We start from the raw sequence: 17,430 nt of genomic DNA, 5'->3' as shown, positions 1-17,430 counted from the left end.
AAACGTCAGCTGCTACAGTAAGGACAAACTGGAGCAGTTATCAGAGGGGCTTCCACTGCATAATTTAACTGAGATTAAACTCCACTTTTACATTACAATATACATAATACAAAAACACGAGCCGAAGATCCAGATTGGTAGCTTCTATTGTTCCACTAGGTGGCACTCTTACTTTGTAGGAATTCAATATACTGTACGGTATACTGAGTACTGTCGGTTTATTGTTGTTTTTTTCACATATTGTTAATGTGTTACTTTTAATGAAAGGAGAAAAAGGACAGTATTGTAACACAATTTTATAATTTCAAATGGCTATTTTCTCCTTTGTCAAAATGCTCAGCCGAAGTTCATCTAGATACTGCCTTTGACACAGAGCCCATGTAAGTTTTAAGTACTATAGTCCTCTTACTCATGTTTTCACTATTTCAGTTATTCACATTAACACTTATTACAGTATATTGTTATAATTAGTTTTATACGATTAACCACTTTACTGCACCTAATTTGTAAATTAAACTATACAGGCAAGCATATATACATATATGAAATTTTCGTATTTATAGTTTGGTACTACCTACAGTTTCAGAAATTGACTGGTATCCTGAACATATCAGATAAGGGTGGACTATTGTACTGGCCTATCCCATGAAGACTTAAAAATCAGTTAGCCAGTGGTGCTGTGCCTGCCTGGCAAGGGCAAGGTCCTGAGCTTGATCCCCAGTACAGAAAGGAAAGGAAAAGGAAAGGAGGAGGAAAGGGAAGGGAAAGGAAAGGGAAAAAGAAAAAAATCAGTTAACCAGGGTGATAAGAGCCCTTGTCTAGCATGTGTTCGATCATCCCTTCATGTTAGCCTATTACACAGAATATTTTTATTCAAAAACATCAAATATCTTTCAATCATTTTTATTGATGAAGTAATGATTTCTTTCCAATTTAAGAATCAAATTTCCAATTTAAAATATAATTATAGGGCCAGGGATGTAGCTCAGCGGTGCCATACCTGCCTGGTAAGCACAAGATCCTGAGTTTGATTCCCAATACAAAATATATATTTACACACACACACACACACATATAAGTACATGCTTCTTACAGATTAATTTTGGTGGCATTCAATTCATTCATCATTTTAAGGCCTAATATTAGTGACAAAATAAGTACATGAAGGCCTACCAGGAGAAAGGTACTGCACTATGTACAATATTGAGAATATGAAAAACAAAACAAGGAGCTGGGTGTGGTGGTGCATGCCTGTAATCCCAGCACTCAGGAGGCTGAGGCAGGAGGATTACTCCAAGTTCGAGCCCAGCCTGGGCTACATAGTGAGCTCAAGACCCGCCTGGACTACACAGCAAGACCCTGTCTCAAAAAAACAAAACAAGGTTCTTCGTCTCACAGAGCTCACATTCTAGTGACAAATACCAGAAAATAAGTATAGAAAATTTAAATTTTTGAAAAATATCCTTTGCTTTCTATAAGAATACAATGGAAGCCAGTGAAATGATATTAGGTTAAACAGACTCCTGACTGATTTTAGACCACGTACGAGTTTAAAATAGATCCAAAAGTGAAATGAGAAGCACTGGAGAGTTTTAAACAGGGGTGTGATGGGACGTGTTTCTTCTTAAAGATTCATCGGGCTGTAGTTATGTGGAGGTATTACAGGGAGCAGGATGATCAGTTGTAAATGTAGGCAATGTGTGTGACATTTAGACAAGGGTGGCTGGCAGCACTTATGAAACATACTACAGTTCTCTTTATTACAACATAAAAATGCTCTATTATATGACAGATGGAACTGTTTATCTGCTCCCTCCCAAAAAGCTAAAATAATAAAACAATTTATAAAGACAGAAACATACAAGATAGAAAGGATACCACAGTACACAGATGTCAAGAATCTTTTGGAAGATGAAAAAAAAAACTAACAAAAGATAATGATGAAAAGTAATGCAATTCATTCCATGAACTCTGGCTCAGCCCAGGAGTTTTGAGGAGCCAGGCTCCTTGAAACACAAATGAAAACTCTTACGGTAGACAATAAGATCAAGAGAAACTCAACATGAATCTGTTAAAACCTTTATCCCTGCTAGTTGTGGTGGCATACACCTGTGTAATCCCAGCACACTGGGAGGCTGAGGCAGGAACACCAGAAGAGTCCAAGCCTAGCCTGGGCAACTTAGCAAACTCAGTAGCATGCTGTCTCAAAATAAATACATAAATAAATAAATTCAATAAATAAATAAAAGGTAGGGAAATATAGCTCAGTGTGAAGCCCCTGGGTTCTATTCTCAAAACCAAAAAAATTTACAAAATAAAAACAAACTTAAAACTGGGGCATTTTTCTCTGGAGAAAATGAATTGCTAGGACTGAAGACCTACAGATAGCATTTGGGAATCACCAATAAACTTGTACAACCTTACCGAAGATCAAGATTAATAACAAATATCAAGTCTTTAACATGACTCAACAATTTTATCTTTATACATTTATCTTTATAAAAGTGAACATATAGTTAAATAAATGTTCACTAAAATATTATAATATCAAAGGAATGCAATGGAATTAATATGAGAAAATGGAAATAGTCTTTGTAAATAGGGAGAGGTGGAGGGGTTGAAGGGAGGGCAGGGGAATGGGGGAAAAAAGATATATTATGTAAAACGATGAATGTCATTATACCTATGTATACCTAAAATGTACCAATAATATTTTAAAAATTTAAAAAATGCTTCTACAAGTTGAAAAAGAATCAAAGCAGTGGAAAGTCATAAAGAAACAGCAGTTAAACTATAGCACAGCTGTACATTAAAAAGGAAAACGATGACATAGTAAGATGTACATATTATATGAAAAGGAAGTGACAAAGTAACAGACCCAATATACAAGACTAGGTCTTTTAACTCTTTTCCTGTAATAAAAACAAGATTACTTGCACAGTCAATAAAAATAGTTAAAATATTACATAGTTGTTGAAAAAGAACTAATCATAAAAAAATTTTAGAGAACTGTTACATCTCAAAAAATATATAAACTAGCCAGGGATTTAGCTCAATAGTTCCGCCGTCTGCCTTGCAAGCACAAGGTCCCGAGTTCAATCCCCAGTACCAAAAAACCCGAAGACGGGCCTGGGGATTTAGCTCAGTGGTTCCACAGCCTGCCTTGCAAGCGCAAGGTCCCAAGTTCAATCCCTGGTACCAAAAAAAAAAAGAACAAAAACAACAACAACAAAAATATATAAAAACTATTCAGAAATTAGTTAACTACCTACCTTCCTCCCTTTTGTGGTACAGGACATTGAATCCAGAGCCTTTGCACTGAGCTACATCTCCAGGCTTTTTAAAACTTTTCAGATAGGATCTCACTATATTGTATAAGCTGGGCTTGAATACATGATCCTCCTGCCATGGCCTCCCAGAATGCTGGGTTTAGAGGTGTACACCACCATGCCCAGCGACTTTTTTAAAAACCCATCCAGTTTCATCTTATATTGAAATTTAAATCAAATATCCTAATGTAAGTCAAATATCTCAGTGGAAAAATACAGTAAAATAACTATAAGATATAACTGAACCAAAGATGAAAGGCTTCATAATCAATTCTACATAGCGTTATGAGTGTATTTTTGAAAAACATCTTCAATCTGACAAATCAATAATAAAAGTCATTTGTAAATGTTAAGTATGAAAGCAAAATAGTGAAAATAGGAGAAAAAACTCAATCAATAATTAGAGTAAAATTATAAGCAAATATTACAAAGTATTCAAAAATTAAAATCTGGGTAAAGGCAAGACAAATGGGCCAGTAGACTAGATAGAATAGGGACCATGCCACCATCATGTAGACTCACTCATGTATATACAGGAATTAAGTATGACAGAAATGGTATTTCATAACAGTAGCAAGGAAGACTGAGTCATTAGTTACATTTACAAGTTCTGCTTGAATAACTTCCAAGTTTATATAAAGTAATTTTTCTAAAAAAAGTTAAACATAGTTGAGGTGGTTTCTTTAGAGTATAGAGGTAATTAGAATATACAATGAATGCTTAAATTTTTTTTAAAAGTTACAATAAAAGACATTGACATTAATTCCCCTCTAAATACTTCACCTTGCTTCAAACACATTTATTCCACCGTTCTTGCCACTTTCTGAAGCAGTTCTAGAAGTCTTCTTTTGTGAGTGTCTTACAATTGCCCTGGTGAGGCTGCCTTTATGTCCTAAATCTATTCAAGATATTTACCTTTCATGGTCATTTTGACTTAGGAGAAGCACTAGATTTGGTAAGGTAGATGAGGACATGCCATATGTTTTTACATGCCTGTTTTTTCACTGGATGGCACTTGGCAAGCACATTTTCCATATTTTTTTATCATACCTCATAAAGACACTCATAATAGAGGGCTTTCAGAACTGCTTCACAAAGTGGCAAGAATAATGGGATATGTGTGTTTAAAGCAAGGGGGAGTGTTTTGAAGAGAATTAATGGCAATGTGTCTCCTATTATAATAGTTTTTTAAATTTTAAACATTCACCATATTTTTCAATCACATCTTTATATGATAAAAAATTCAGTTGTGCTGAACAAAAGTCCCTAGAACACAATTTTAAGACAGTGATCACCTCTGAAGAGGTCCAAAAAGAAAGGAAGAAACAGGGCTTCAGTTTGTGCTGCAGTCTTACTTTTTTTTTTTTTTGGTACCAGGGATCGAACTTGGGTCCTTGCACTTGCGCAGCAGGTGGTGAAACTGCTGAGCTAAATCTTCAGCCCAAGTCTTACATTTCTTTAAGCAAAAATAGGAAACAAATGTATTTTTGACCAAGTGCACAGACTCTGGAGGGCAGATTAACTAGGTTCTAAACAATTCCCTAGCTCATTGTGACCTTGGGCAAGGTAGGTTATTTTCTTATGCCTCAGTTCCATGTCTATAAAATGAGCAATCCATCTTACTATAAGGATTAAATGAGTTGATTATGTGAAGTGCTTAGAATAGTATATCTGATACACAGTAAATGTTATTGTTACCATCATCAGCCTCACCATCCATGAATATTAACTATGAAATCTGGTTAGAATACACTGGGGAAAGAGGAGGTTGTGGAAGGGTGGATGGTATTTGATCTATTTTCTACACTTACATTTCAAACATAAATTGTTTTTGAAACCAGTGATAAATGACCAGAATCTAAAGTGAGAAAGTAGAATAATATGTTTCAATCTTCTCTTCAGTTTTCAAAAACATGAGACAATACAGGCTTTTGAGTTTGATATTTATTTTTAACAGGAAAAATATGCTAATGGTGATGACATCGTTAGAAGATACGCCCATGTCCAATATCTGCAACAGAAGCTCGATAGTAGTTAAAGAAACCATACCAAAAGACTAAAAGACAAAAACTGTATAACATTACTTACCCTTAATTCTGCAGACAACAAAACAAATAACAACATATTTAAGACTGACATTTCACCACAAGACCAAAAACTGACAAGTTAACTATCAAATATGTCTTTTTAGAAAAGTCTACCTTTTCTTTACCATGTAGAAATGGGCAAACTTTTTAAGGATAGAAGATAGTCCCATTAACTGAATGTGTCTATGTGAGCAAAGGAGGAGCACACTGAAAAGGGACAGTACTAATTTAAATTAAGAGCTGAGAAACTGGAGTGAGAGTAATCAAGTAGCTCTCTCCCAGGTAGTAATAACAAGCCAGTCAAAGCACCATTTGGAGCATAATTAGAGACTGTTGAGCCAAGAACTAAGTAATAAGAAACAAAAGCACCTTAATATATACAGTACCATAACATATCTACAAATTCACAGTGAGCTGTCTATAAATAAAGGGACTCAGACATTTTAAAAATTGTCTTACTATTAGAATAAGAAATTGGTACAGCAGTAAACGATTTAAAGAACTAGTCAACTGAAGGATTCTTTTAAAACCAAATCTAGCTCATCTACCCACTAATAATGGCTATTCTTCTCAAAGAAAATATAATATTACTCCTCTTTATTATCTCCTGCACCCCTAGACTTATCATCAATATATCAATTCCTGCTTAAAGCAGCAATGACTTTCTACCTGGTATGTATATGAGATAGGTGGTATAGTGGGTGTGAATACGTTAATTATTAGAACCAAGGATGGAACATAGGAATAATATGGGGTTTTGGGAGACAGGGGCTTGATATATTGCTCAGGCTAGTCTGTAACTTATGGACTCAAGTAATCCTTCTGCCTCAGCCTCCCAAACAGCTGAGACTATAGGCATGCATCATCATGCCCGGCTTTCAAGGAAATAATCTGAAGACTTAAATTATATAGCTAAAAAATTGTATGTATTCAGAAAAGGAATTGAATAAATCAAATCATAATTTATCATATCACTTCTCGGCCTTTTGGCTAAGAACAAGTGTAGTATAATTTATCATAGTTAATACCAGGCTTCATACCAACTGCTATTTTCCCATTATTTTGGGGCTAGAGGATAAATATTTAAACTGACAATTTACTACCATTGCATGGAATTTCACATGAATGCTTTTCAAACACAACCAATTCTGCTAATTCCAAATTTCAAAGTTTACTTAAGTTCAAGTAGAAGAAAACTCACAAATGCAAGCTTACCTGAGCCACAACCTAAAAAGGTCTATGAACCCAAAAATACAAGATATGCAGTTACATTCACATGTTAAAATTCCTATCAAAAAATAAATAAGCACTAAAGAAGGAAAAGGTTACGCACTTCCAATTTATGCTCTTTCTCTGCAAGGGCTTCCTTTTGACAACGAAGAAAATCTGCTAACATTCGAGTGAGTTGCTTCCTATCATCTATTTCTGCTGCCAATCTGCCATTGTAATCTGCCAGCAACATACAAGCATCCTCTACCATTTTAGAAAGCCGTTCTCCAGATTCTTTATCTAAGAAAAGCACAGGATAATAAAATTAGTATACCACAAAAACACTGATATCCTCTTTCCACATCCCACCCAGGATCCAAGAGTTCTGGATCACATTTTCTTTACTCACCTGTTATTTTATCTAGTAGGGATACTTCTTGGACTTCAACAGGCAAAGAAGCTATCCTCTGATGAACCGCTGCATCACCTGAAGCTGCATTTTCTAGATCTTGTAATGCTCTAACAAGATCTAAAGTCTAAAAAGTTACACGATTTCAGAACCAAAATAAAGCTTAAACAAATATAAGACTTGAATTTCTTCACATTTCTAATTTTTATGAGTTGTTAGCTCAAAGTTTCCAATATAAACTGCTTAAGACAATTCAGTTCTTTTACACATTAAGAAGCTATACTTTTGTTAGCTACTGAAAATGTAAATGACACAAGGCCCTTGGACCTTGAAAAGGTCACACTCTAGTGGTAGAAACAGTATAAAAATACTTACCTAGTTATTAAAGTGAGATAAGTGACTGATTTATATGGCAGATATACCAATGGTAAAAGGGAAGGTAGGCTACAACTTCAACCTAGAGAATACAAGTTTTATGTTTGATATATCGTTATATTATCATAGCAAGCATTTAAAAAATTTTATTAAACTGGATTTTGGAAAGAGAGACACAAGTCATCTTCTAAAACACAGAAGAGTCACTCAGATTCTAGTCCTAAATACTATAATCCATATGAGAAATGTAGTTTTGAAATGTTCAAATAAAATATATCTTCAACTATCCTATGGTGTGTTAATAAGACTATTAAGTTTTGTGTATCTAATGATTATATATTGCTTAGCCAATATACTAATTATTACAGTACTTTAGTTGTACTGTTTTCATACAACTATAATTAGGATGAGAAAGTAACATTTCATTTCACTATTTTCATATTAGCTATAATTAGGAAAAGGGGAATTCTTTGCTGCCAATTTCACAAGTCATAATACAAATTATGAAAAAAAACCCAAGTATTTTCTTTTCTAGCCTCCATCCTCATCCCTTTTTTCTGTTTTTGCTTTCTAAGACCAGATTCAGGGACACTAGGAAATTACATACTTTAAAAATATAAAATACTACTAATTCTGAGTATATATCAAGATGACATCTCAGTGGGTATGGTGGCATATGCTTATAGTCTCAGCTACTCAGGAAGCTGAGGCAGGGTCACTGAACCCAGGAATTCAAGGCCAGCCGGAGCAACATTCTGACACTGTTATCTCTTTTTTAAAAAGATGTATTTGTTCTAAGATATATTCTCTCTACAATGAAAGAGTGTTTCAGAGCAATGACACATACCAAGAAGCTATTTTCTCATGGCCCCTCAACTAATTAATCAGAAAATTCTAAGTTTCTAGATTTCTAAGAAGAAATATGGCTTTATGATCTTAATAGTGCCTTTACGCTAAAACTACAAGATATGGTTAAAAAATATATATGGTAAATGTTTAATTAAAAAAAAAACAGTAAAAGACACATGCCCAAGAACAATGGGATAAGTATGTGCAAAGGAAGGGGGAGTATTCTGAATATTTTGAGGGAAATTAATGGTAATGTCTCCTACTGTAATAAATTTTAAAAATTTTTCCATATTCATATTTTTTGATCACCCAACACTGCTTACAGCTATTTCTTTCAAAAACATAATGGTGTGTCTCCATCCACCTTATTCACCAGGTCTGGAACTTTGTGACTTCTGGCTCTTCCCCAAAGTCAAAACAACCATGAAAAGTAAATGTTGTATTCAGGACATTGATGCAGCCATAATAGCACAGCTAAAGACACTCACAAAAGAGGACTTCCCAAATTGCTTCAGAAAGTGGTATGTTTCGGAGAAGATGGGAATGTCTGAAGGGGGATTAATGGCAATGTGTCTTTTAGTATATATGTTGCCAAAGTGAGCACACAATGTGTTTTTTTGTTTTGGTACCGGGGATCAAACTCGGGTCCTTGCGCTTGCACAGCAGGCGGCGAAACCACTGAGCTAAATCCCCAGCCCCACATAATGTGTTTTTTTAATGTAATACTTTTTACAATTTAAGCAATCATCATACGTTAACCGCCTCATACAACTTGGATCTCACCATACATTCACCTCCCTTCCTACATGAGTTAATTCTAAATTCTCACTGCTAGATCAAGGATAAGAAACCAAAGATATCTGAAACACTAGTCTAAGATTTCCTACTACAGGGGAGTTCAACTATATCCCACAAAGAGAAATTTTTGCTATTCTAAAATGACCATAAAGCTGAACCACTGAGAATTAAGCAGCATAACTGATCTGAAATGATCACTATAAAACAAAGAGCAACATCATTTTATACAAGTACTAGAAAAGTCAGATGGTTAATTAAATACTCAACAAAAGGCCGGGGATTTAGCTCAGTGGTTCCGGCGCCTGCCTCACAAGCTCAAGGTCCAGAGTTCAATCCCCAGTACCAAAAAAAAAAAAGAAAGAAAGAAAGAAAGAAATACTCAAGAAAAATAAATAAATAAATGAGAAATACTCAAGAACTACTGTGGTTACTCTTTCACCAGTGCAAGTAGGAGATACTGTATCTAGATCTCAGGTAAAACACTGTTCTCAAAATGATTCTGTCATGAGCTACTATCAAATAGGGTCAGACATACATGTTAATATTTGGTTATTCCAAAAGTCATGTTCTTACTACTTTTCTACTTCAGCTCTAGTCCAAGGTGGCCAGTGAGCTTCAGCATTCCTCATCCGTCATTGGGCTAACAGGCCACTCGGCCCAAGTCCTAGCTGAGAGCCTTGGTCTAATTCTTCTGCCTCTCTAGGTTTAAGAGTAATATAAAGTCACAATTTTAGGTAGTAAATCACTACCTTTCTTTCACCAGGGAAAGAGCCCCTTCCAGCTTCTGGTTACATGCAATAACTTTGGGTGCAGTGCCCTACTTGCCATGGAGCACTGTGGTATGTCTTTACCTGTAGGTTTTTTTGGGGAACAGTCTCGCTATGCAGTTCAGGCAGGCCTTGAACTCACTATGTAGCCCAGGCTGGCCTTGAACTTGGAGCAATCCTCATGCTTCATCCTCCTGGGTACCGGGACTACAAGCCACCACACCCAGCATAAGATATCAACTCTTGGCTGCGCATGTCTGCTTCTAGACCAGAACTTAACAGGAAACAGGCTCTGGCCCATACAATGTGTTACACTTCTGTACTATTCTGGCCCTTAACGATATTTACCTTGTTTTAAGAGAATGGCTATGTCTTCATTTTCTCCTTTGAAATTTTATCTGTCCCTCCTATATGTTTCAAACATAAAAGAAGGAAACTTAAAGACCCAACGCCCACTTAATTAAAAGTTCAAAATGTCTTTCACATAATGATTAAGGGATACCATACTATACCGACCTGAAGGATTACAGTATTAAGATAATGATTCTAGTTTATTGATTCTTGCATAGAACTACACAGTGTTATACAGAACTACATGAATATAAACTTGTCACTCTAATGCTCATTTTTTACATTTGAAAGCTAGAATACTTAAAAAAGTAAGAATATTTTAGTGCACTTATGTCACACAATATATGTTTTCCAGATGTTTTATTTTAAAAATAGTGGCTAAGATACCATACATAATACTTAGCATTCAGAAATCCTTTCTATGCAAAATTATTTCTATGAAAAACATGCAATATACAATATACTCTATTAACATAACACTCTTTTAACCAGGAAATAAGACATATTCTTGCAGGTTCTTTATTGTGCCCAGAAACAGCAAAATTAATAAAGCTCAATGCACAAAGTGAAACAGAACTCACTTTAATTAGCAAAAATCTTTTACCTGTGGTGGTTCACTTGGAGATCCCAGAGAGGAACAATTTTCATTTTCATCTGCTTTTATCTGTTCATAAGTTCGCTTCCTAGGCTTCTTATCACCATCTGAATTGAAAGAACATTTAAGTCTTAATGAAAGAAAATGTTTTAATGAAGAGATCACGGTTAGAGATGAAGATAATTCTTACATAGAGCTTGCTTAAGTTGGTCTAATACATCATTTTCATAAACAGATCTTTCTTCCCAAATAGATAACACTCTTCCAAGGTGCTTCTTACAACTTTCATCAGTTTCACTAATGAAAAAAGAAAAATATTAGTAATAAAATTGTACAGTGCTAATGAAAAGGTAATGGTGACTTTATATACAGTTGTTCTTTCATTCTCTGGAAAAACCAATCCAGATGTTTACTGGGCATCACTATATGGCCAGCAGGTTAAGGATGATGTAATCAGGACATACTCCCTGTTTTCCTTAAAAACCTTTTAAACATATTGAACAACAAAATTACCAAAAAATGTAAGTTTTAGGATCTAGGGGCTTCTAAAAACGTTCCTAACCCAATGAAGGCTGAACATGAGACTAAGATTTCTAACAAATGACTTTTTAATTTACTCAACAAATATTTATTGAACAATGCACTATCTCTAATATAGTGATCAAATGGAGTTTTATAGCAGCTATTGTTTATAAATGTTACAAAAGAGAACAAGGTGCTAACGATAGAAAACAGAAAAAGATCTATCCCAGTTTAAAAGAGATCAGGAAAAGTATTTGAGAAAGTGATATCCAATCAAACATCTGAAGATTAGATAGAGGGAAATGAGAAACATTATTTTAAACTATTTCCTACCTTCTTTATCACTGCTACTGTAAACTAAGCCATTAGAATGTCTTGACTGGATTTTGGTAACATTCTCATCAATCTCCCAGTTGATACTCTTTCACTCAACAAAACAGCCAACTCTTTATCACATTATTCTCAATCCTCCAAGAGCTACCAATCTTATCAAGAATGAAATAAAAGGCCTTGCCTTGGGCCAGAAGGCATACATCCTCTGATTCCTGGCAACATCTCAGTCCAGACTCCCTAAAACTTTCTCCCAAACAAATCTTGCCTCACACATAGTTGTCTCATTGTTTCTACCAAGTATTCTCTTTGCCTAGAATTCTTTCCTCCTAGAGTCAAATGACATTGCCTCCCTTCCTTTAGTCTGTTTAAATGTCACCTCCCAAAAAAAGCTATTCTTTATCTTATCATATAACCGAGCATCCCCATACCCTCTAATTCTTTCCCCACTTTGTTTCTTTAGAATATGTCATCTGACAATATAATATACAATTTCCTGTCTAGTTATTATCCTTTACATCCCCTGAAATATAAGCTGCACCAGAACAGAACTTTGTCTTACTCACTACTACATTCTCTGGCACATAGTATGGGATCAATAAATACTTTATTGAATTCTAAAAGAGGCAACATACATAAAAGGCTTAAGGTAGAAAGAATAAGAAAAGGTTCTGTTAGCATAAACTGCAGACTACAGACAGTGTTCAGAAGCAATTTGAGACAGGAGTCCAGAGATAGGAACTGCCACAAAGGAGCCATTAAGTCTTGCTCCACACTTCACAAAAGCAAGGGAGTGTTATGATTGGCTCTGCAACCCTATATAAAGTTTCCCGAAGTGATTAAATAATAGAGACCATGGCAATTACACAGAAAGACATTTCCTTAACTAAAAGAGGAAGGAAAGTAACTAAGGGAATGTGTGTTATGTGGAATACTGACAATGAATGAGAAGTGAGAGTTGAAGAGGACACCTAATTTCTTGCATAAGAATCTGGATAGAGGTGCAGAGAAGCAGCATGTTTAGGAGGAAGCACAGAAGTACTAAGTTCAGTATCAGACAAAGCGAGATATTTAAGATGCATACAAGTAGAGGTAACTGGACATACGGGTTTGTGATTAAACAAAAAAATCTGGATAGAAAATGAAACTTTAAATCATTAGAGTCTGCACAATAACTAAATATATACAGTGTACAAAAACACCAAGTTGGCAAGTGGCGAATACGGTCCCTAAAAAAAGCAAAGGACTAAGACACTGATATTTAAAGAGATAGTAGAAGATAATATCTATATTGAAGGGTAAATAATAATTAGAAAGCAAAATGCAACAATATTTGACACTACTTCTTTTCAAATGTGATTAAAACTGTAGGACATGTGGTAAGTAAATCTTCATCCTTCTATAAATCAACACAGATCACCATTTACCACTAAGTTCTATAATTTAGACTGATTTAATAGTTCACTCCAGTGCTTGTCTAGTAATTTATCATATACTTGTATATAATGTTCAGAAAAAAGTATTTAAAGGAGTGATATGCTAAAGTATACTTTCACCCTCTGAATTATCTGGAGCAAAATTTTTCAACAAGCTTATAATTACCTTAAGTATTCTTTATTTCCAGAGTGTTTTAAAATGTTAAGACATATACCCACATACCAGAAAACCTTAAAATTATAAGTGATATGAGGAAAACAGCACAGTACTAAATATATTCAGAAATATTAGTTAACAGCATTTGTATTTTTATATGCACACAAAATTTCAATGTAATACTTTTCATTCATTCTCAATAAAATTCGTTCCAACATAACAGGTACTCAGCTCTTAAAGGAAAGCTGTAATTCAAGTACTCCAAATGACAATATTAGCAAATCTCCTCAGAAAGTACTTAGCATTCACAAAGGCTAGTTAGAAATAAGTCTTTTCAAATGAAAGTTTCAAAAAACACCGTCTTTTTTTATTGTAATGCTTTAAGGTAATTTTAGCAAAAGGAAATATAGCACACTGAAAACAGGTTTACCTAAGATACCAAACAATTATCATACCTTGAAACATGCTTAAAAGCCTCCACTATAACAGGTGCAAAGTCTTTTGTAAACTCTGGCCCCTTCCTTTTGCTGTTTTGAATGACATCATTGGCTAGGTAGAGAAAAGTAAGCTTTCTGTTGGGCTTGGCTGAAAAACAAAAAATAAATTTTTAAAAATCTACTTAAAATATCCTCATTTAACTTAGACAAACTTTCTCAAAACCTAAATTAAGCACTTTGAGAACTATTTAAACCCACTAATACATCTTTATGTGTCTTGTTCAAACCCAGCTTCTCAATCTACTACCAAACTTACCAAGTCTCTGCTGCTAACTTCACCAGGATGACCACTCTATAGCTTCTAGAGATCAACCATGTAGGAGAGAAAACAGAGAGAGAAGAACCTAAGAGGCAGAGATAGGGGTAAACTATAGCTCTTCCCATCTCCTTGCAGTAGTGCCCCAACTAATATGTTTGATTCCTGGTTTTATCATCATTCCCAAACTAAATGGTTTTTATATACTGAAATCTTTATGTATGTATAAAATGCTTTATCCTCTTTTAAATTTTATTAAAGCCATTATAAGCTTTATAAAATACAGTCATTTGAAATAAGACAGTGATTGGTCGTATTAAGATGGCACCCAAAATCCTAAATTAAATTTAGGATTGATAAACCAGGTATGGTGGCACATGCCTCTAATCCCAGCACTTGGGAGGTTGAGGCAGGAGGACTGCCATGAGTTTGAGGCCAGCCTGGGCTACACAGTAAGTTCAAGGCCAGTTTGAACTACAAAGCAAGACCTTGTCTCAATAGATGATAGATGATAGATGGGTGGATGGATGGATAGATGGACAGATTGAGCGACAGACAGACCGACAGACAGAATGAATGAATTTACTGTTGCTTTAATACTCATTTTGATTCAAAATCATCATTAAGTTACCATGAAAAGACTGAGTATGGATTGGGTATAGGGTTCAAATACCAACCTATTCTTTTCTCTCCCCCCTCCTTGTGGAATCCAGGCTAAAATATAAGAAATCCCTAGCATTTATGTCCTTAGTCAAATTTCCAAGGAAAAAATTTGAACACTTCCATTTATAATTATATGAACTTCTACACTAAGCAAACAATTAGTGGAAATAACACAATGTCAGAAAAAAAAAATCACAAAAATTATTTTTCACATGAATTTTAATTAATTTTTTTTTTTTTGTTACCAGGGATCGAACTTGGGTCCTTGCGCTTGCGCAGCAGGCAAAAAAGAACTGATAATTAACGTTCACTTTTTTTCTTTTTTTTGTGCCGGGGATCAAACTCGGGACCTTGCACTTGCGAGGCAGGCACCAGAACCACTGAACTAAATCCCCAGGCCTTTTAATTAATTTTTAAAATAAGAGCCACAAACTGTTGTTAAAGTTTAGACACAAAGTTAACAAAAGGGCACTCAAACCATTTTATAATTCTTCAAAGAAACACTACTGTTAGTAAAAGAAAATGATTCTAAACAATGGGTCTGGCCTAGTCAATTCCTATGTTTCTGTTGTTCACAAGGTTTCTTCCCAAGACACCTATTTTCCAAGCTTTCTATTCAATTTAAATGACATTTATTTGACCATTTCTGTTCAATCAGAAGTTTGTAAGTGCCATACAAACTGGCAGATAGGTCCCATCACTAAAATGCCACTTCTCTTTTTTTCCTTTGTTTCTTTTCTCCATAATACAGCATGCCAATATGAAACCATTACATTATATTCCACTGTAGATGGACAGATGCTGCTATATTTGTGTCGATAAAGTATAAGGCAAATAAGTACCACCAAATATTTACATTTGAACCACCTTATTCTTATATCCCACTTCCATAAACAAAATCTTACACTTCTATATGCAATAAGCATACCCTCCTGGGGCCCTTGTATAAGAACAGGTACATACATACAAAATCTGTCTGGTTGGGCCAAGGATTTAGCTCAGTGGCACAACACCTGCCTTGCAAGCGCAAGGTCCCGTGTTTGATCCCCAATACCAAAAAAAAGAAAAAAAAAATGAAATCAGTCCGTGCTGTTAGGTAAAGAATATGAAACAAACTTGGCCAGTGCAAGACTTAAAGAATGTCATCATCTAACTTCAATAACTCATAATTGGTGTGTAATCTGTTTATATTTAGAAAGTGGCAGGAGCATTATTAATTTTCTTCAATTGCACAGACCATTTGCCTAATCACCTATGCATTTATGAAGATGACAATGGGGATAAATACAGTAAACAGCTAAAACCTTACTGTGTTATCTATAAACATAAGAACTATCTTTCATAGTTCACGGGCAACTGAGGATTTGTTGATAAAATCTTTTCCTAAACCAATGTCTTCAAGAGTTCTACCTAAATTCTGTTGCAGCCTATTCAGCGTTTCTGTTTTAATATTTAGATCTTTAATCCACTGTGATTTTAATTTAGTACATGGTGAGAGATATAGGTCTAGTTTTAATCTTTGGCAAGTTGAAACCCAATTTCTCAAGCACCATTTATTAAAGAGGCTATCTTTTCTCCAGTAAGGGTGTTTGGCTCCTTTTTCAAAGATGAAGTGGCTGAGTGTGTCTGGAGTTGTTTCTGCATCTTCTAATCTGTTCCACTGGTCCTCAGGTCTTTTTCTTTGCTAGCATCATGCTGTTTTTAATCACAGTAGCTTTGTAGTAGTTTCAAGTTAGGGGTTGTAATACCCCCTGCCATGTCTCTGTTACCTAGAATTGCTTTTGCTATTCTAGGTCTCTTCTTGTTCCAAATGAATTTTTGGATTGTTTTCTCCAGGTCTGTGAAGTATGCAAGTGGGATATCTTCTTTTTCTGTTTTTTTTGGTTTTTGTTTTGGGTACTGGGAATAGAACTCAGGTCCTTGAGCTTATGGGGCAGGCAGCAGAACCACTGAGCCAAATCCCCAGCCTTGGGAACTCTTCTTACTAAAAAGCTTCTGCATAGCAAGAGAAACCATCAACAGCGTGAAGAGGCAACCCACAATGTGGAGAAAAAATTTTCACCGGCTGTCCCTCAGACAAAGGTCTACTATCTAGAATATATAAAGAACTTAAAAAATCAGACTCCCAAATTTAAAGACCCAATCCAAAAATGGACATCTGAAATGAACAGACATTTCTCAAAGAAGGAGAAATAGCAAATAAACATATGAAAAAATGTTCAACATCACTGGTCATTAGAGAGATGCAAATGAAAACAATGCTGAGATTCCACCTCACCTCAGAAAGACTGGCTGCCATTATGAAATTAACCAATAACAAATGCTGGCAGGGTTGTGGGGAAAGAGGAACCCTACTCCACTGCTGGTGGGAGTGTAGACTGGTGCAACCACTGTGGAAATCAGTATGGAAATATCTCAAAGAACTAGGACCGGAAGTCCCATTTGACCCTGCTATTTTCTTGGTGGGTATCTTCCCCAAAGAATTAAAAGAATCACACCACAATGATATATGTGCACCCATGTTCATAGCAGCACAATTCGTGATAGCTAAAACTTGGAAACAACCCAACTGCCCATTAAATGAAGACTGGATAAAGAAAATGCGGGGTTTTTATGAAATGGAGTACTACTCAGCCATAAAGAATGAAAAACTAGAGACATTTATAGCTAAATGGATGTACACTGAGGCCATACTCTTAAGTGAAATAAATAGGACACTCCTGTAAATACCGAACAGTTTCTCTAGTGTGAGAAACAAAGTGTAAATAAGGACTAAAAGGTATAATAGATAATGTGAAAT

At 35.2% G+C, this 17,430-nt stretch overlaps 1 protein-coding gene across 2 annotated transcripts in view; it reads right to left on the bottom strand.

Annotated features, from left to right (window-relative positions):
- The window catches only part of Rprd1a (regulation of nuclear pre-mRNA domain containing 1A), a 64,788-nt gene that overhangs the window by 23,668 nt on the left and 23,690 nt on the right, over positions 1-17,430 (bottom strand). Inside the window, exons 2-7 of one of the 2 annotated variants that reach the window (XM_087193314.1) lie at positions 13,670-13,799; positions 10,960-11,066; positions 10,779-10,876; positions 7,035-7,161; positions 6,750-6,925; positions 5,074-5,340 (exon numbers count right to left, since the gene is read on the bottom strand). In XM_087193314.1, the coding sequence (XP_087049440.1) occupies positions 5,188-5,340; positions 6,750-6,925; positions 7,035-7,161; positions 10,779-10,876; positions 10,960-11,066; positions 13,670-13,799 (791 nt within the window). In that variant the 3' untranslated portion in view covers positions 5,074-5,187. Of the gene's footprint in view, positions 1-5,073; positions 5,341-6,749; positions 6,926-7,034; positions 7,162-10,778; positions 10,877-10,959; positions 11,067-13,669; positions 13,800-17,430 lie in introns of those variants that run through there. The other variant, XM_004855225.4, reaches the window with a different exon arrangement.

Source organism: Heterocephalus glaber, unplaced genomic scaffold (genome assembly GCF_053883595.1).
Source record: "Heterocephalus glaber isolate CG9 unplaced genomic scaffold, H.glaber_assembly_v1.0 deba00000331, whole genome shotgun sequence".
Lineage (NCBI taxonomy): Eukaryota > Metazoa > Chordata > Mammalia > Rodentia > Bathyergidae > Heterocephalus > Heterocephalus glaber.
Note: the sequence above shows the minus strand (reverse complement) of the source record. Positions and strands in the feature narration are given on the sequence as shown.